This window comes from Strix aluco, chromosome 1 (genome assembly GCF_031877795.1).
Source record: "Strix aluco isolate bStrAlu1 chromosome 1, bStrAlu1.hap1, whole genome shotgun sequence".
NCBI classification, from domain to species: Eukaryota; Metazoa; Chordata; class Aves; order Strigiformes; family Strigidae; genus Strix; species Strix aluco.
The window spans coordinates 52,195,421-52,215,182 of record NC_133931.1 but is presented as its reverse complement, the minus strand read 5'-3'; the positions used below and the strand labels follow the sequence as shown (position 1 = coordinate 52,215,182).

The 19,762-nt window shown below is 39.6% G+C and overlaps 1 protein-coding gene across 6 annotated transcripts in view; it reads left to right on the top strand.

The window, feature by feature from the left end:
- The first annotated feature begins 537 nt into the window (after positions 1–537).
- The window catches only part of MIB1 (MIB E3 ubiquitin protein ligase 1), an 82,519-nt gene continuing 63,294 nt past the window's right edge, over positions 538–19,762 (top strand). For 2 of the 6 annotated variants that reach the window (XR_012622864.1, XM_074820951.1), the window contains exons 1-4: positions 538–1,194; positions 11,386–11,557; positions 14,338–14,467; positions 16,215–16,319. Coding sequence is in view for 5 of the 6 variants with exons in the window: in XM_074820951.1 (XP_074677052.1) it covers positions 966–1,194; positions 11,386–11,557; positions 14,338–14,467; positions 16,215–16,319 (636 nt within the window). In the remaining variant the exon portion in view is untranslated. Of the gene's footprint in view, positions 1,195–6,731; positions 6,973–11,385; positions 11,558–14,337; positions 14,468–16,214; positions 16,320–19,762 lie in introns of all 6 variants that reach the window. The other 4 variants (XM_074820958.1, XM_074820941.1, XM_074820972.1 and 1 more) reach the window with 3 other exon arrangements.

Sequence of the window (19,762 nt, the reverse complement as noted above, 5' to 3'; positions counted from 1 at the left end):
AAAAAAAAAAGGATTTCAGGGCACAGAAGTAACTAAAAAACGGGGAAAACACACTACAAGTTTACCTAGGCTACGCCGGGCAAGACTTAACCGAAACAATTTGATTTGGGAAGGCCGGCTCCGCGGAGGGCGGCCGTAGGAGCGCTCTCCCTGCTGCTGCCGCCAAAATCACCTCAGCGCCGGGCGGGGCGGGGCAGGGCGGGGCCGCTGCCCTCGGGGGACTCAACGGCGCCCGCAGAGGGAACCGCCAAGCTGGCGACTTGCGGGAGCCGCGGGCAGGTCTGCCGGCAGGGGTAAATACATCAACAGATCCCTGTTCTCTCCTCTGCTGCCTCCCATTCCCACCGGCAAAGGCCCGCCACGGGTTCTGGAGGGCGGGGGGGTGGCGGCCTCGGAGCGCCGGTCAGAGCCCACCGCGGCCCCGCAGGGGGCGCTCGAGCCCCGCCTCGTCTGGGCCGCGCTGCGCTGCGGCTGCGCGGAGGCGCCGGGGCCGCGCGCACGCGCAGGGCGGGGAGGCGGGCGCTGGGCGCCACCGCCGGTCGCCGTGGTGCTGCCGCCGCCGTAGTTCCCGGATGTAGCGGCGGGCGCGCGGGGCCGGCGGTGGCTTGGGGCTGTGGGGCGCGGGCGGGCGCCGCGGGCCGGGGGGGGCCGCGGGGGAGGGGTGCCTAGGAAGGTGGGAAGGAAGGAAGCAAGGAGGAGTGGGCCGGAGACTCCCGCCGCCCTGGTCGCGTCCCCCGGCCCCTCGGAAGGGTCCCGCCCTCCCTCCCTCCGCCGCTCACCGTCGCGCCAGGATTGCCCCTTTCCCCCCCGCCCCCCTCCCTCCGTCGCCGCGCCGTCACCCGCGGCCCGCGTCCTCCCTCCCCGCGCCCCAGGCGGCCGTCCCCATCGAGGTCCCCCTTCGCCGCCTGCGGGCTGCGCGGCCCCTCCAGCCGCCCCGGGGCCCGGGCCCGCGGGGCGTCGCCGGGATGAGCAGCTCGCGGAACAACCGGGTGATGGTGGAGGGAGTCGGGGCCCGGGTGGTCCGGGGCCCGGATTGGAAGTGGGGGAAGCAGGATGGCGGCGAGGGCCATGTGGGCACCGTCCGCAGCTTCGAGAGCCCTGAGGAGGTGGTCGTGGTGTGGGACAACGGCACCGCCGCCAACTACCGCTGCTCCGGGGCCTACGACCTCCGCATCCTCGACAGCGCGCCCACCGGTGAGCGGCGGCCGGGGGCGGGGTGGGGGGGAAGGGGCGAGCCCACACGACCCCCTCGGGGCTGTGGTGGGTGCGAGGGGCAGCACCCCAGGGTCCCCGCAGCGGGGTGAGGGTCGGGGGCCCGTCCCTGGGGGCGGATTGTTCCCCTCCTTTCCCTTTTCGGGGTGCGCCTTTTCCTCTCGGTTTTGGGGGGGAAAGTCAACCATCCTCCCCCCTCCCTTCGTAGGGTTGCGCGTGGGTGTCCGTACGTGCGCGTGCATATGTATATATACAAGCTAACTTAGAATAAATATGTAGCGTGTGGCCGTGGGGAGAGGGAGAAGTTGTCCTGGGACTTTTAAATTGGGGTAGACAAAGCAAAAGTGATCTGCCGTAGAGAGCAGGCTCCCGGTGTGCTGGGGTGGGGGTGTCAGTGGAGGGAGGGAGCCGAGAGGATGGTACCTCAAGGTTTTGTTTTGGTTTTTATCCCCCCCCCTTGAATTATATTTCAGAGCTGTTTTGTAAAATGGTGACAGTCATTCTGAGTCACGTTTTTGAGGGATTGCAGAAAAGAGGTGTAGCACCTTTTTTGATAAAGATTAAGTGGTTGAAATACCGTTTTGTCTGGTAATCTGCACGTTGCCTTTTATCTGTATTGCCAGACCTGCTATAAAATAGTGAAGGTGTTGGAAAAAAAATGCATTCGTTCATTCTTGTAATTACTTGACTGCTTGATATTTATGCTTTAAATTCAGTCAGTTTGGACAATGGGTTTAGATCTGCACTGACATTATGCGGCAGTGTTAGTGTTGCAAACGCTGCAGGGAAGTGTTTGTTTTAGCACCTGTTTTTACAGCGAAAATTCACAAAGAAAAATACATTGTTTAGTTTCATCAGAAACATAGTGAGTTGATTTGGGGCTGGGCAGGATTGCCTCAATAACGAGGTGATCGGACCGATTTGTTGGCGTACTTAGATGTACTGGTTTTGTAATGTGTCTTTCATTTAGAATATGATGGAGAGACCATCTTTGAGCCACCTATGTGTAGTGTTACAGAAAGGAAAATAGCAGTGGGTTGAAGCTAACAGACTTCTGAAGAGACACCATGATGGAATTTGCTCTAATTAATTAAGAAAATCTTGCTAAGGAAGAAACCCAACCACCGCACATTGCATTGTGAGCCTTTGAGATGAATTTATTTTTTCTATGTCTGGGTACCTTCCTCTCCCCTGACTTCATGGCTGGTTTTTTGTTGTTGTTTTGGAGGGTAGATGCCATTAAAATGAGCTGAAAAGCTTTTTGAAATGGACCTTGGAACAAGAAGTTAAGAGTAGTCTTTCAGGTTGTCAATCCTTGTCTTGCAGATGTTTATGCTTTGAAACTTTACCTGCATTTGATGTCCTGTAGAAACCAGTGAGACTACTTCTGCTTAAGATTGAAGTGTATACATAAGTGTTGAATATAAGCCTTGAATGCTCATTATTCTAGCTCTGCTTGATGTATTTGCAAGCTGACGGTATCCTGTTAACTGCATCTGGAAGCAATACTCAGTTTTAATTCCTTGGGTTTTTTGGGGTGGGTTTTTTTTGCTGCTTTATTCCTTCTAATTTTCAGTTATGTTTATTCTTTTGTATTAGAATTTTAATTTCTGTTTCAGGTAGGACTATGTATATTGCTGTGGGAAAAATTCATAATCATTGCTGTTTTCAGGCTTTGCAAAATGAAATTTCTCTTCCTGAGGTTTTTGGCCAATGTGTGCATCATCCTCACAGAACTGCTCCATAGAACTAGCCAGGGTTGCTTTTTGCTAGAGGGAGTTACTTTTGAGGTCATGGTTCCCTGAAGGTAGGAAGAGTAAAAATCTGTAAAGTAGTAGCAGCAAAAGGGCAACATTCATGGAATTAGGATGCTGTCAATTTGGAGTGAAATCCTGGGTTTACTGATTTACTTTGTATTCCCGGGCAAATTGCTTCCCGCCTTCACTTTTCCACCTTTTTGCAATTACTTATTTTTCTCCATGGTATTGATTATCCGTTGTTTAGAATAAAGGACTCTGACTTTGGGTGATAATTTGATACTATCTCTAGGGACATTTAGATAATTTAGATACAAATAGTTACAGGAAAAGTGGGATTAGGTGACAGGAGTTTCTAATGGTAGTATTAATAATGATGCTGTTGAGCAAGGAAATATTATAAAATATGGAGTATTTTTTGGTTTGATGATACTTGGCACAGTGTAAAATCATGGCTCAAAATGAAGAAAATGTCTCTGATTCATAAATTTACAGTCATAACATGACTGTAAGTTTATAGTGAGAATAAATATAAAAGTACAGCAGTAGAAAGCAAAATTAAATTATTTATTGCTAGGAGTTCTTTTTATTAGGTATTCAAAACCAGACTTGCTATAAGCCCTTAAAAGTAGTGCTTGCAGCCAGAGTTGCTGCTTTGATGAGTTTGAGGCCTGTGCAGCCAGAAACAGGAGTGATGCATCAGGAACCCATTGTGTTATAGAAGTAATGTTTGAAGTTCATTCTATTAAAAAAAAAAAACAACCTACCTGCGTTGGATACATGTATGTGCATATATATATATGTATATGCTTTCCCTTTGATGCCAGAACAATGCTTCATAGACTTAATGATGTACTGTTCTTGTATTTTAATGGTTGTAGGCTATTACCAGCATTGTGAGACTACGTTAACTTTTCCTAAAACTTAAATTCCATTACTAAGATTTTTGGATGGTGGTCTTTAAAATAAAAACTCATCCATGATTTACATGAAGTATCTCTTGTAAGCTCTTTGCTTCAGATGTAGTCATCTGGGTAATGAATGATTGGTGATACGAAGTTTTGTTTTTCAGTTATGTCTACCAGGCTAGCTGCATTAGGTGCCCACTGGTGATCATATGTACTTTGGCCAGCATTTCTTTAAGCAAGACAGAGCGATTGAGAGGGATTAGTAAACAAAGAATGAAAAGAAACTAAATTAGAAGAAAAGAAACTAAGTTAGAAGAAAGGAAACTTGAGTTAGGTCCTGCATAGTGGCCTTCTAAATGGAGTAAGTGGTGGGATGCAATATATGAGCAGTGCAGTGTGGTTGCCTGATTACATGCAGATAAATCATGGTCTTTCTGTAAAGTAGCTTTGTGCCTGCATCTAGGAGTCTTGAGAGTCCCCTTTTTCTGGTAGTATTGTGGAAAAAAAAAACAGAAAGGAGCAGTTTTCTGAGTTGCTGAACAGAAGTTAAAAGTATATAAACCCAAGCTTTATATTTAGAAGGGAAGGCAGCCTTTTGCCAGAGGTAAAGGCTGTACAGTAGCATGTTTGTAGAGGGCAGTCCCGACTGTTAACATAATACTCATGATCATTACAGAAACTTTCTGTGTTTATTCTCTTTCTGAAGATTTGCTTTCTACAAAGCTTAGGCTAAAATTCATTTGTCATCCATTTCCTCTTTTATATATATGGTTGGTTCAAAGTAACAATGTTATTTTCCTGCTGAAAATATTTACCCAATTGTGTTTGAATAAGGGGAGGTGGAGGGGCTGGAGTTAGGAAATGGAATCTTGACATGGAATTATCCTGCAGCTAGAGCGAGCATCTGTGCCGTGTGGAAAGCTCTGTGTGTTGTATTGTGCTAATACTGAAAATGTAGGTGTTATCTGTTGACGATCTGAGTGGCTTTCCCTATTAATATTAATAATTTTCTGTAAACTGAAGAGTTGCATAGGTCATCATGAAGTCATACATGTCAGAACATTTTAAAAGGTAGACCACCTCAGATGATTTATCCTATGTATTTGTTTATTTGTTCTTACTTTTAGCACATCAAGTGTAATTTAAGGCAAATAGTCAAGATTTTTTTTAGTGGCTATTTGTAAATACTTAGAGAACCCCTCACAAGTAAAAAAATCTAATAGCTTCATGAGCAGTGGTACTTGGGAAGCCTGTTTTTTTTAATAAACATGTCCTTTGTTCTTCCTGCCCTTCCCCCATGTCTCCTACACAATAATCGTCTCCCTCCTCATGTATCTTGTGATACCCTTACCAGATAGGACATATGCGTTGGCAAGTTGGGCATCTCTTGTCTGTAATAATTGGTCAGCTGGCTGCTGCCAAACAGAGTATTTAATAGATGAATAATGTTTGTGGGGACACCGATTTGAGTTTTCACACAATTTTTCAGAATCTGGTTAATCTGTAAAAATTCTTTCTTTTCAGTTTGCCTGGAATCTGGCCATAGTGTAAAAATTATCTGGAGTGAAAGAATGGGAAAAACAAAACATTGCTATTGCTTTTTAAATTGGGGTGTAAATGAATTGGTTTTCTAAGTAGTTTATGGTATCCCTTGCCTGATGTAGTATTGTCATATGATATGAAAGAATTTTGACTTATTAGAGTTCTGTAGAGAATAGCAAGTCCATTAGAAACCAGATTTTGTTGATTCTGAGAAGTAATTGAAATCACTATTGACTTAAGCTGTGCTTAAGAGTGAGTGGTATTGATATCTCTTGTACATCTTACTGTACTGTTAAAACATTCTTTTATTGGACAGCTGTATATTGCCACCTAATTAACTTTAGCACAAAAGAGAGATTCTTAACAAATTCAAATAGCAATTTGAGCAACACTGCTTCTATTTCCTTTCACAGCTTTAAGAGTGAGCATGGGTTTTAAAAACTTGTAGGCAAAGGCTGTAAAATTGATGTATAAATGAGTGGTGACCGAGGGATGGTGGGCTAGGTAATCCAGGGAAGATTTGGGAATAGATGAGAGAAGTGAAAATGACCATGGCAGAGACATAAAGGTAGGAAACTAATATGAAATGCAAATAGTAAAAATACTAATAACGAGTGGAGATCAGGAATACTGGATTTTATGGTGTACTAAGGTTGGAGGGACATTAGGAAATGGCAGCTATTTAAAAGTAATTGAGCATGGTGAAAGTACCATTCTCATTACCTGGTTTCTTTTGTTTTTTCAGTATACTATGGAGGATGATACAAAATCTGCTTCGTTTTGAAATAGCTTGCTTGTAGGAAATCTTGAGAATCTTTAGAGGTTTCATTTTTGCATTATCTCATTTTTGAGGTAAAGTGCTCTTCTGGTTCACAGCTAGCCAGCTGCAGGGCTGATGTTTGAATTCTGAAGTTTTTGTGGCACTTTAATGTATTCCAGTGGTTTAATTAAGGCAAGCTTTCCTAATACAAACTTTGTAAAGTTTGTGTTTCTCAACCTTTCTTAAACAGTCTTCCTTTTGAAGAGCAGAAGTGGTTTGTGTGACAGATACAGGTTGCATTTGCGTCAGGATTTCAATTTGTCTCCAGAGCCTACACTTGACCCAGTCTCCTGGTTTTCCCTGTGTAGTGTGCCACAGTTTACATCATGAGGTGGTTTTGGAGCACACATTGGTTTACTTTTTGGTGAAAATAAGTTGAAAGATAGGATCTCAAAGCTGATAAGCATTCAGTTCACTGGGCTAGAGCAGAGCTAGTCTGAAACATTAGAAATAATGTCTCCTTCCCTCCCCATAAATGTGTGCCACCATCAGGTCCTCAGGACTGAATTTTGGTGAGTAGATGGAGACCACGGTGATGTAGGCTGTCCCCTTACAGCCAGTGGAGGGCCACGATGGAGGAGGTATCCATGCTGCAGCTAGTGGGGGACCCCGTGCTGGAGCAGGTGGACATGCCCTGAAGGAAGCTGCAGCCCATGGAGTGCCCACGCTTGAGCAGTGTTTTCCTGAAGGATTGCAGCCTGTGGAGAGGACTAATGCTGGGGCAGGGAAAAGTGTGAGTAGCTATTGAGGAATGGGGGGGAGGGGGCTATGGTCAGTCCACAACTTCGCTGAAATTTCTTCACAGAAACGGTTGTCAGGCACTGGAATCGGCTGCTCAGGGAAGTGATTGAGTTACCATCCCTGCAGGTATTTAAAAGACTTGTAGATGTGGCACTTAGGGATGTGATTCAGTGGTGTATTTGGTAGTGTTAGGTTAATGGTTGGACTCAATGATCTTAAGAGTCTTTTCCAACAGAAATGATTCTATGATTATCTCCCCTGGGGAGAAGTAGAGAGATAGAAGAGTTGGGAAAGAAGGAGTAAAGTTGCATCTTGGAAGAAGGGGGAGTATAGGGAGGAGGTGTTTTAGTTTTTATCTTTCTCAGCATCCTCTTTTTTAGTGGGCTATAAATTTAATTTTCCCCAAGCCTGCTTTGCCTGTGATGGTAATTGGTAGATGATCTCACTTTATCTTGACCTGCAAGCTTTTTCATTTTCACTCCCTATCCTGTTGAGAGAGAATGAGAGCATGGCTGGGTGGGCATCTGGCAGCCAGCCAAGGTCAACCCACCACACTTGTGTACCTATAATATCTACTTCAATTTAGGAAAAAAAAAATTCTTTCAACCTTCTTTAAGACTTAATATTGATTTAAATAGTTCATTTTGTTTGTGTTATGAACATGAATAAGAGTTTAGCTATCACATTTTGTGACCCAGTAGTACACCTTGTTTTGCTTTTTTTTTTTTTTAGCAGATGAAATTAAAACTTAGTTCACTGTTACCAGAGGCATACAATTCTACTTCTCCCTCCAGATCTCTAGTGCAGTGGTTAAAAATTCTGTAACAGGATTACTTGCCTGCTCCTGCCCTGCAATGCTTTGTTTGTTGTGCCAGCAGTGTCGTACAGCACCACAAAGAATGGGATTGGGAAACCAATCCAGTTGAATATTTTTCCTCCTGGCTGTTTTCCAGCTGGGTATGTTTCTTGATCCAGTTTACAGCTCAGCTCTGGCATTCTTTCCATTAAAGAATGGAGCAGCATGGTCAGGTGAGGCATGCGCTGAAGTGGGTGTTGCTGCTGGAATCGTGTTTCAGGGAACGGATGAAGAAAGGCTGTATATCTCTTAGGGTGGTGTGTAGGGATCTGTGAGATAGAGATGTGACTCTCTTGATCAGAGGCTTCAGATATGCACTGTTGTCTTTTAAGTCCCAGATGCTATAGTCAGTAAAGTGACTTTTGAGTCAAATATCTTTGTATGTTTTTTTCTTCTTTCTAAGGAAGTTTCTCTGAGTTATTCCACAGCAGCTTTTTCCTCACTGGCTAGAAATGTTTAGTTTTTATTTGAGTTTGCTGTGAGATGACCTAGTTCTGTATTATATGACTCCTGATTATACCTCTCTTTTGCCCATTTTCCTGCTGTTTGAACAAATTGAAGAATCCTGCAGCACTCGATTCCTTGGTCCTTCTACATCCAGAATAAATGTGATCCTTGGCAAACTCTTCCCTGAAGTTCAGCAACTGTTAAAAAAAAATCCAAAGATGTGCAAGTTCTCTGTTTCTATGTGAAATGCCAATTTAGCAATCTTTTTTTTTTTTTAAAAAAATACCATCCCTCAACCCTAAGCACCATAACTAGTTAGACTTTTTAAGCAAGGCAGCAAAACACTTAACTGGTTATTGGAGTCCCTTTAATGTACCTGCTCTTGAAGACAACCAAAAAACCAGTGAAATGGTTCAATACAATTCATAGCAGTGAGACAGTTACTGTGAGATCATAGCTAATTCTATCTTATTGTTACAGATAATCAACAGATACCAGACATCAAAGTCTCAGTACGCATAACAAGATAGCTAGCGTTCTGCTTGATGTTAACCCACCGTGTTGGGAAGAAGGTCATTGACAGAGTTGTGTGGGGGGAGAAAATGTATGGGTGTTTTCCAAGTTCTTGTTCTGTAGAAAAATAGCCTTTTTAGTTGTTGTTACCAGGCAGCAAATACTTTTTAAATATAGAAAGCTAGTTAAAAAGAACGATTATGGTATACAAGGTGTGTTGTCTAGCAGTTGGAGTTGGCAAATAACATTGTGGGTTATAGGACTTGTCTTTGACAGACCTTCAGAATTTCAGCACAGACTTTGTGGTCGAAGTATGGATGCCACCTTAGTCATGAACCGCACCAGGAATTACAGTGATCACTTGGTATAACATCAGCAGTTTCAGGGTTTTTGTTGTCACTGAAGGCTATCTTTGACTGCCCTGAAGAGCTGCTCAGATCTTTGTGGTGCTATGTGCAGTCTTTGCTCCAAATGTGTTGCCTTTTCCAGCCTTACCTAAATATTTATTCCAGTGTTCATGCATCAGAAAATTTTTTAATTGTGAGGCCAGAAATCTTCCTAAATTTATAATCAGGGCTGAAGAGGGTGGAGTGAGAAGCCCTCTTTAAGAGAAATGAACACAAGATGATTTTGCTGGCATTCAGAGGGACCTTGACAGGCTAAAGAAATGGGCCAGCAGGATTCTCATGTAATAAAGGGAATGGCTGAACCCTGCACCTGAGGAGGATTAACCTCTGCACCAGTACAAGCTGGGGACAACTGCCTGGAAAACAGCTATTCAGGAAAGGATCTGGGGGTCCCAACGGACAGTGACCGTGAGCCAGCAATGTGCCCTTGTGGCAATGAAGGCCAGTGGTATCCTGGGCTGCATTAGGAGCATTGCCAGCAGGTTAAGGGAGGTGATCCTTCCCCTCTACTCAGTGCTAGTGAGGCCACACCTGGAGTACTGGGTCCAGTTCTGGACTCCCGAGTGCGAGAGAGAGGTGGACATACTGAGTGTGTCAAGTGAAGGGCTGCAAATGTGTTTGAAGGGATCTTAAGGCATCTGGTATGAGGAGAGGCTGAGGGAACTGGTGGTATTTAGTCTGGAGAAGAGAAGGCTCAGGAGGATCCTAAGAGTATAAATACCTGATAGAGGCTGTAAAGCGAATGGAGGCAGGCTCTTTTCAGTGATGTCAAGTGACAGGACAAGAAGCAATGGGCACAAATTGAAATACAGGAATTTTCACTTAAGCATAAGAAGAAACATTTTTGCTATAGGGATGATTGAACACTGGAACAGGCTGTGTTGTGGAGTCTGCATTCTTGGAGGTGCTCAAAACCTGACTGGATGTGGTCCTGGGCAGCCAACTCTAGTTTACCTTGCTTTGAGCAGTAGTGGTTGGAGTAGACAATCTCCAGAAATTACTTCCAACTGAGCTATTACATGATTCTGTGAAATGATCAGACAAGAAGGCATTTCCTTCAGTTTTGCCTCTCCAACTGTTGCTTTTTCTTCACTGTGGATGGCTCAGCTGTTGGACAGAAGTCCCTAATAGGTTTATAGTGAATTTGGCAGTCATTTCTAAAAGCATCCCTTCTGGAGGGGACAAAACCTGTTCTTCCTCAATAATTCGAGAGTGATGTTGTTTTTTGGCTGGTTTTTTTGAAGTTGAATGACTGGGAAAAATCTGTGTTACTCCAACCTTTTAGCGCTCATTTTTATCTTGTGCTACAGACTGAATGCCAGTGCTTCTCCCTTCTATTGCTCAACTTTTTCCAAACAGCAGCAGAATTTTTATTTTTTTATATAAACTTGTGGCTGTTCATGGTATTCAGGATGCATGGATGGAAACTGTGACTGATCACTTCCACTCTGCTGTAGCTTGACAAAGCTGTAGGAGTAAGTCTTGACAACTCAGTTTTTGTGGAAGGCTGGGCAGAGCACATGCTGATGGGTTACATCTGGTCTGTCTCTGCCCCATTCTTTTCAAAAATACCAACATATAAAGCAGTAAAATGCTTCAAAAGAGGTAACAAATTTTCATGAAGTTTATGGTATCTATCCAAGAGAGCTTAATTTTTTCCTATATAAAAAAGAATAGAGGTAAGCACTTACCTTTTCCACTGTACAAAATGTGTAAATCAAACCAATGATTTTCAAACTGTCATGAACAGCTGAACAGAGTGGCCTTCATGGTATAACATCTGTTGATAGTCTTAATCCAGAGATAAATTCCAAATTGTCTGTATATTTTGATATACACATTTCTGACCCTTTAACTTGTAGTTAAAGGATTTCTCATTCTCTTTCTCTGATTTGTATACATAGAAAAAACCAAACATAGCTTTTCTCAGCTCCTGAGAAAAAGCTCTTTGGAGCTCTTTGAGCTGAGAAAAGATACAACTTTTCAGGAACAGACTGAGAACTGGACATATGAGGCAAAGTCCATTATATTTACGCCTCAGTCGTATAGCCTGATAGGGTATGACTAGCAGCCTTTCCTTATTGTTAACTTTTTACTATATGGTTTCAAATTATAGCAGTGCACAACAGAAATCTATGTTGTGATGTGGCAAAGTTAAGTTTTGTTCTTTTTGTCCCCACAGGTATCAAGCATGATGGAACTATGTGTGATACTTGTCGACAGCAACCCATCATTGGCATCCGATGGAAATGTGCTGAATGCACAAATTATGACTTGTGCACAGTTTGCTATCACGGGGACAAACATCACTTGAGGCATCGTTTTTACAGAATTACCACACCAGGGAGTGAAAGGTAAAATTTATTTTTTTTCCCCATGAAATTAAATAGGAACAGTTACTTGTGGTTAGCTTTTAAACTGCAGATTTGGTTACTGAAACTTGGATTAAGTAGGATAGTGGCTTGAGGTGTAGATTCTTTACTGGTTCTACCTCTTTGTGAGGGAAGGTAGCTAGGACAGATCTTTGGAGCTTGGAAAACATGGAAATTTCAGAAAGAATGGAGTAAAGAGTTACAGTGTGATTATTCAGTTTCTTTTCTCATTCCAGTCTTCCTACGTCTTGTGTTATCATATAGCAGCTTTAAAACAAAGGCAATTATCTTTACATAATGTATAACCACAAAATAATTTGTCAATGAATTCTTGAATGTGAAAGTTTTACTAGGTTCAAAAATGGTGTAGACGGATTGAGGGCAAAATACCCTCCTTCTGGGCTATGAAAAACAGAATGATCTTGGAGACAAAACCTTTGACTTGATCTGCTTAAACTACTCACTACAGAAAGCGGAGAAAAGATGATGTGAAGGATTGTTCTACCCTTGTCTTGTTTTTCATGTTCTTTTCTTAAGCATCTATTATTGTCTCCGAGGGAAGAACTGAGCAAAATTGGCATTTAGTGTTCTTGCATAGCTGCTCTTGTGTTCTTTACTTTAAATAACTTGTCTGAATCCAAAGCCCCCCTCTGTCATGATTTATCTACTGGTTAAGTGAGAACAGTGATATTTGCCTGTTACTAAATACTGGGAGAGTTATGGTAAAGCATTGTTTAAAGACTACATGCTGCGGTATCACCTCTGTGATAACTCTCCAGAATGTTCTTTTGTTAAATCATTGGAAGCTTTTTTGTTAGATATGATATTCAGTTAAACGCAACACGTGTGAGACAACATTTATTTCTTCTTCTTGAAGAAGTAAGGTTTACAAATATGTTGTAATTCAGTGGTGTGCTTTTATCAGTGCTTTTACAGTTAAGGGAAGTGGTTGGAGCATACAGACTGAGTTCTCATATGGTGTTTTGTAGGGACTGTGTTTATTTTCTCAAGTGTTTGCCTTGAAGTTTAACCATAGCTTAAATGCTCAGGTCAGTGGGTTAATCAAAAAATAGCTTCTGTTTTGTTGAGATTCATGCCAGCAGATGTAGGTACCAAACAGATATCATAAGCTTAGTGTCTCAAATATAATGTTTAATGCAGAACAAGACTTGGAAGTTAGATCCAAGAGTAGAAAGTGCTGGCTTAGTGTAATTAATAGAGAATGGGTAACAAAATACAAATCTGTTTTTCTATTTATTTCTTTTAAAAAAATCTCATTGCTTTTGAGAATGCTTGCCAGACTTTTTTTTCTTCTACTTTTTTTTTTTTAGCTGATGTTTACTTTGTAGTTTTAAGTGGTCTGTTAGAGCGTATAAAACATAAGTTTTAGTTTTGGAGCTAGATTGTACACAATGTATAGAATTGCAGGAAATCTTTTGCATCTTGTCACTTTCTCCCTATCTTTGTTTACTCCCATTGAGTTGTTTTGCAGCTCTTATCTAGAAGGCAGCTTCATCTGCCAAGGAGCTGTTTCTATTGGATCAAGCTAAGCTGAGAAGAATTTGTTAAAGTGAACTGTTTGAGGGAGGAGAAAAGGGCAAAGCAGTGCTATTAAATTTGAAGGGTATCTCATTGGAAAAATGGCAAGAGGCATCTAATGATGTTTGGATGAAGGAAAGCAGAAGCTCTACCTATTTTCTTCTTGAGTCAGGATATCATACGGCAGCATACCAAAGTAATGTATGCTGGTTTTTGTCTCAGTTCTGTAGGTGTTGAGGACTTTCTAAAATGCTGCTATAAATAACATATCTTTGTGTTTTCTATCACTTTTTTATATTACTTAGATAAAAATGGCTAATATTTTCATCTGCTCTTTGCAATGATACTAACAGTTTAACTTTTTCCTTGTCTGCCATCTGCTGGCTGTTAAAAGTTTAGCAGGAGGGTGATAAATTCCTGAAAAGGTCAGGAAATGTTCAGAATTTCAGTTGAAAAATAATTCTGTCTGGCAACATTTTCCTGGCATGAAGTAAGAAATCTGGTTGCATGCAAGCTGGTGGCTTTTGAGATGACTGAAAAGGCAGGAAAATGTTTGTCTCTTTGTTTCTAGTTGTAAGTTAAATACTCATAAAATGTTCTGTTTGGACTTAGCTACTTCAGTTCTGTTGAAGTCAGAGGGAATGAAGAGCTCTGCTTTAGAAGAATAACATGACTAAAATAAATGGATGGTGATATATTAAATTAAATTTGCCAAGATATGCTGTAAGAAGTATGTAGAAATTAAACTGACACATGGAGGGGAAAGAGATGTAGCTCTTACTTAATAGCATAATTCTGAATAAAAACGGCAGGGCAATTGCGGGACAGTAATATTGGCCTAGGGTGCATGTAAGAGAAACAGAAGTGTGTTGTTTATATGACTCTGTATGTTTCTTTAATGATTTTAATAATATGAGTACAGATCTATATGTAAGTGGTTACAAGATTATTGCTGGTTGTAGGAAATTTGGAGAATTATCATTAAATTATTATAATTAAAAACTAATTATAAACATACAGTAAATCAGATTTAGGAATATCATGGTTTTTATTTTGAGGGCTTCTGTTTGAGTTGAGAATTGAATGGATATGATTCAGGCACTGAAATCTGTGCTTATGGGGTTATTTTTGTTTCAAGATGCTCTCCTCCTTTCCCATCCCCAAAGATTAATTTTGGACTTTATTATCTTGACATTTGTGGGTTCTTCTTTTAATAACTTCAGGGTATTGTTGGAGTCTCGCCGTAAATCAAAGAAAATTACAGCAAGAGGAATCTTTGCAGGTGCCAGGGTGGTGCGAGGAGTTGACTGGCAATGGGAAGATCAAGATGGTGGCAATGGGCGTAGAGGGAAGGTAAAAATAAAATGGTTTAAATAAAAAGATTTTTGCATGCTCATGTAATGGCCTCAGTGGCCTTTCTAATTGTGGGTAAAAGTACCATCATAAAAGTTACTTTTTTAATTTGTTGGACATTATTTAATCTTATTCTGTAATGCTCCAGCATTTACAAAGAGGAGGGGCATGTATACTATGACCAGTTATTTTAAATTTAAATTTACTTTTTTACAATACCAGCAGAAAATCTTTAATAAAAACTACTAAATTTTTGTCTTGGTTGGTCTGTTTAAGATCTGGGGCATATTTCAGCATTACTAGAGAGTTGGTATAAAACCAGAGTTCTCAAGTTTAGCCCTTTCTGGTCATCACTGCATTCTGTAGTCTTATTGCTTGTGGGTCAGCACATTTATGTAATTCTTGCTCTTGGTTTTCATGGCTTATACCCTGGACTTTTGTTTTTCATCTAATAATTATATGGACTTTTTCAGTTTAAAATTAAAAATTTTGCAGATGTTGGATGTGGATATTATATTACTGGCTTAGGGCATGATATGAATGTGTTTTTTATATAGTTGTATAATAAAAATATTTTGATTTACTGAAAATCGCATGGAATTATATGTTGCTAATCATAACCATTGCAAATTTTGCATTTACCTTGAGAAATAATGAAGGTTTGTTACAAGTATGAACATACAGCAGGGAGTGTAAAATACTATGACTTTAATCACCAAATATGAGATGTTCTAGAAAGATAATTGGATGCCCTTACTATCTTGGTGAACTGGTGGTTCTTGTTGCATTTATTTTTAGTACGCTTAAGCAGCATTTAAAAGAAAGTGCAAAATTCCTGAATAAGGTATTTATCCTATTTTATATCCTAGACATTTTTGGAAGCTTTAGGACTTTTAGGGATTTAATTTTGGATTTTATTGGGAGGAAATAATAAATTTACATCTCTTAAAGCAAGTGATATTCAGGTGCAGCTTTTTTCATCTGATTATTTACCCCTTGCTGTGAATTTGGCAAGATACTTTGAAATCTCTGAAACTTTGCAAATCAAGAATCTTACTCTGTATTGTCTTTATGTACTAAACTTGAATTAGTAGGATTATTTACAACCTGAAAATATAAATAAATGCATATAAATGTTTTTAACAAGGAAAAGCAGATGGTAGATAGCAGAAACAGCTCTTAAATACAAATAAGAATGAAGACAAATTCTGGAAATGGATTTTTTTTGAATAATGGAAGTGTTTTCAGAATTTGGTGCATGGCCTCATGATTTCAGAAGTGTCTTTTGTACTGTTGTTAAACAGATTGGCTTTGGAAATAAAACTTTGTCTCGTAATACAGTGCACCGCCACCAGGCTAATAGAGGTTAAACCAGGTAAATTGGAGCAATTAAGATAGTTTTCATCCTGTTTTTCTTAGTTAAATGCTGCTTCTAGTAAGAACATGTCAAAGCATTACAAAATAAATTTTTACAGTTCAGATTTTGTTCTCTACTTAAGGAGTTAGATTACCTACCAAATACACAAAAGAAAAATAGGCCTACAAAGTATATATTCAGGCTGCCATCTTATTAAGACACCTAGGGAACACTTGTATCAAACTGAAAACAGCTTCAGGATAAATTTGATTAAATTCAGTAAAACTGCTGTATCTTGAATTATTCTGAGGAGATGAACAAGGTTTTAAGTTCAAATTGTGCTTCTGAGTCTTTGTTCTAGAAACAGTTTTCTTATTTTTAAAACTGAAGGTAACTGAAATCCAAGATTGGAGTGCGTCAAGTCCACACAGCGCAGCATATGTTCTTTGGGACAATGGTGCTAAAAACCTTTACAGAGTTGGCTTTGAGGGCATGGTAAGTATAAAAGAACACAAAGGGTAAAATGCATGGTGGGGGAAGGGTAGTAAGAATAACTTGTTGTGCTTTATTATCCTGCTTTTCTAATATCCTTTGTCAGTTTGCATGCTGTTAGTCAGGCCATTGTGAATACAGCTGTATGGATCATGCATATGTATTAGTAAGAAAGTCTGATCTGGGTATTTATAAAACATGTGAATAGGGCAGATTTCTGCTAGAGGATAGTAAATGTTTACATCGCGTACGTGACTATCTTACTGTGCTACTATTGTGCTTAAATTAAAATTCAGAAAAGGAGAAGAGTCTTAGTTATGACCTTCTTAAAGACCCTATCTCTTTAACTTCTGAATTCTTCAGTTCACTTCAAATTTTGGTGGGATTACTGCAAGATTTGCAGTTTTTAAAAAATTACTGGCAACACTCAGAATCCTCCTGAGAGCAGTTTTTTTTGTCAATGAAAAGGTGTTGAATTAAGTTACAGCTGTAATTTGCTTTAGCACTAGATTTTTCTTTTCACTTCCTAGCTTCTACAGCTACTTCTACAGCTTTAGAGAGAAAATGGGTCAGGCTCTAGCCTAAGTGCCTTCTGTTGCTGTGTTTTCTTATCCTAATGGGGGTCAGGGAAAGGTTACTTTGATTATCAACTGCTTATAACATCTTAATTAGCATTTTCTTTGCATGATTTTTTGTTTGATACTGCAGAGGAAAACCATGTTAACTTAACATTGAACTGTCATCTTGTCACATGTGTATCAGTAATAACATGTTAAACAATGACTAGTCTACTTGTTTTGAAAGTAAAATATTTTGCCTTATAGCCTCACTTGAAATAAAGTTTAGAGTAAAAAATAAATACTAAATACGACTTTTGCAGTAAATTCATATTTCAGTGTCAGGTTTAAAAAGGGTAAACATCTTTAGTGCAGGTCAGCTTTTCTGATGCATGAAGGTGCTAAGGATAGAATATAAGTCAGTATTGAATTACGTGCTTCGCGGTCCTCCCCAGTTCTAAAGAAATTCCTTATGTACTAGTAAAATGGGAAGAAAGTTCTATGTAGTATTTTGTAGTATAATATTATTAAACCAATGGTTGGTATCTCCCTCTTATATTTGATTGTGGTACGTGAAAAAGGAACACAATTACAAAACCTGGATAGCGTGAGATACAGATCAACTGATTTTTTTTTAAAACTTTTTTTCCTGCAATTTCAGTTACTACGTTAAAATTTGTGGACTGCATAGTAGGAGTTCTGTGGAATCATTATAGATTCCTTCTGGCCTCAGAAAAAATACATTTAAGATAAATTATATTCTGTTCTGAAGTAGTTATTCCCTTAATAATAAAAATATTATTCATAAATCAACTATATTCTGTTGCCAAACTACTGCCACATAAGGAAGTGTTAAATATTTCTAGAATACTTAACTACTGCAGCTGTAAATTTGAATGGATAAGGGTGACCCCACAAGATTTGTTCAAATAGAAATAATTGGTCAGTGATTTTAATTAACAACAAAAAACCTGTTAAAATGTGTGTGAAACTGCATATATCTATGTATTATATATAAGATTATATATAAATAATATATGTACATACATATGTATAAAAAGGATAATTTGAGGCTTTATATGTAGTGCTTACCTGATTGCAGTACATTCCTACAATAATTTTATCTTTGTCAGATACTTTTATCAAGCACAATTTTCACTTCAGACAGAATGGATTCTTGGATATCTGTGACAAACAGTCATTTAAATGTAATGCTAAATTTTATAACTGATTAATTGCTTGCTAAGTGTACAATTGATTATGATGATTTACTACTATTTATGTGCTGTTATGTAACACTGACTAACAGACTGTCAGAAAGTTCATATAAAGTTGGGGCAAACTTGTTCTGGGACTTGAAAATTGGTTAAGAATGTCCAGAGAATGTGGAATCAACAATACTGGAGAGTGTGTGCCCATGTAAATACAGCTGGGAAGAGACCCCTGCTTGCAAATGAGTAACACTTGACTCAGATGCAAATGGAGCTGATTAAAGAAACAGCTTATTATTGTAAGTCAGGGTTGCTTGTTTGATAGCTGACAGGCTGCATCTGGTCCTCAAAATTAATCTATCTGGCCTGCCAGCTTTTCCTTGGGAGAGATGAGGATTGACTGGTGGGACAGCAGGTGCTGGCTGAAAACTTGCATTTATTTGTGCTCAGATCCTTAGAGTTTTTATTTGAGTTTGCTCTTGCTGTGTTTACGTATGAAGTGGTTGATAGAGGTACATCGTGCCTTTCTTTGTGAAGCCCAGCATTTAAATCTGGGAGTTTCTGCTGCCACAGGCCACAAATTCCCGAACTGTAATCTATTTTTATGATGCTGTTAGGTTGAATAACGTTTGCTACATCCATAGTAGGAATAAAGTACTGTTGGCTAATATGGTTATTGACACTGCTTGTATTTCATAGCTATATGTATTCTGATTCTAAAGCCAAACAGAGCTGTTAACCACATCACCTGCTTTAGAAATATGTGAACATAGCCTTTTGCAATAAAAAGATACGCTATGTGAAATTAGAGAGTTAATAAGAATATTGTGATGTAGCTTTTTGGACTTGTTTCTAGTTTTTATTTCTTCATATCACACAGCTGAGGATGTAAAGCTGGTAACTGCCGTTGGTTTTCAAAGCTTTATATTCCACTACTTATTAATAGAATGATTTTGCTATGAAAACTTAAAATAGTTCCATCAGCTGGAATGCCCTAAATCAATTTCATTATTTAGGAATCCTTTTGTGCTACTAAATGTCTCTGCTCTATACCACTTGCCTTTTTTCCTTTTTTGTTGTGATTAACCTCCTCTTGTTTTTCATTATGGAGGATCTTGCTTTCATCTGTGTAGCTTCTGAAAGAAGTAACTGTAGTTATCATCCATCATTGTCACAGTAATCTGTAAGCCATCTGTGTTTGTGTACTTTTGTCCACAAATTCTGAATAGTTGAGTGCATAAAGGAAATTGAGAAGATTCCTTGCCCTTGTGTTTTTGACGTTACTTTAAACTTTCTTATCCTGATTAATACCTAATGTCTGTTCATCAACATTTATCTGGATTACCCCTAAATATAATCCTTGAAATTACTGTAGAAGATTTTAAGAATGACTTATTAACGCTTTTTTAAAAAAAATAAGAAGGTAGATGTCTCAGCATACTAGGTACTGCAGGTGAGTGTTATATGTAGAAATATGCTTTCTGCTGTAGTTAGAACTGTCAGATTGGTAAGTAAAATCTTCAGCTCTCTAGTCTTTTATCTTGTCCCCAGTATGCTCAAAATGAGGAGTTTAGAAAGGAGCAACAAGAATTTTCATTATTTTGTTACTTTAGTGTCCTGTTGCTTCTAGGTGCCCATCAAAACTGATTTAAAATACAGAAATATGAATTTTGGCCAC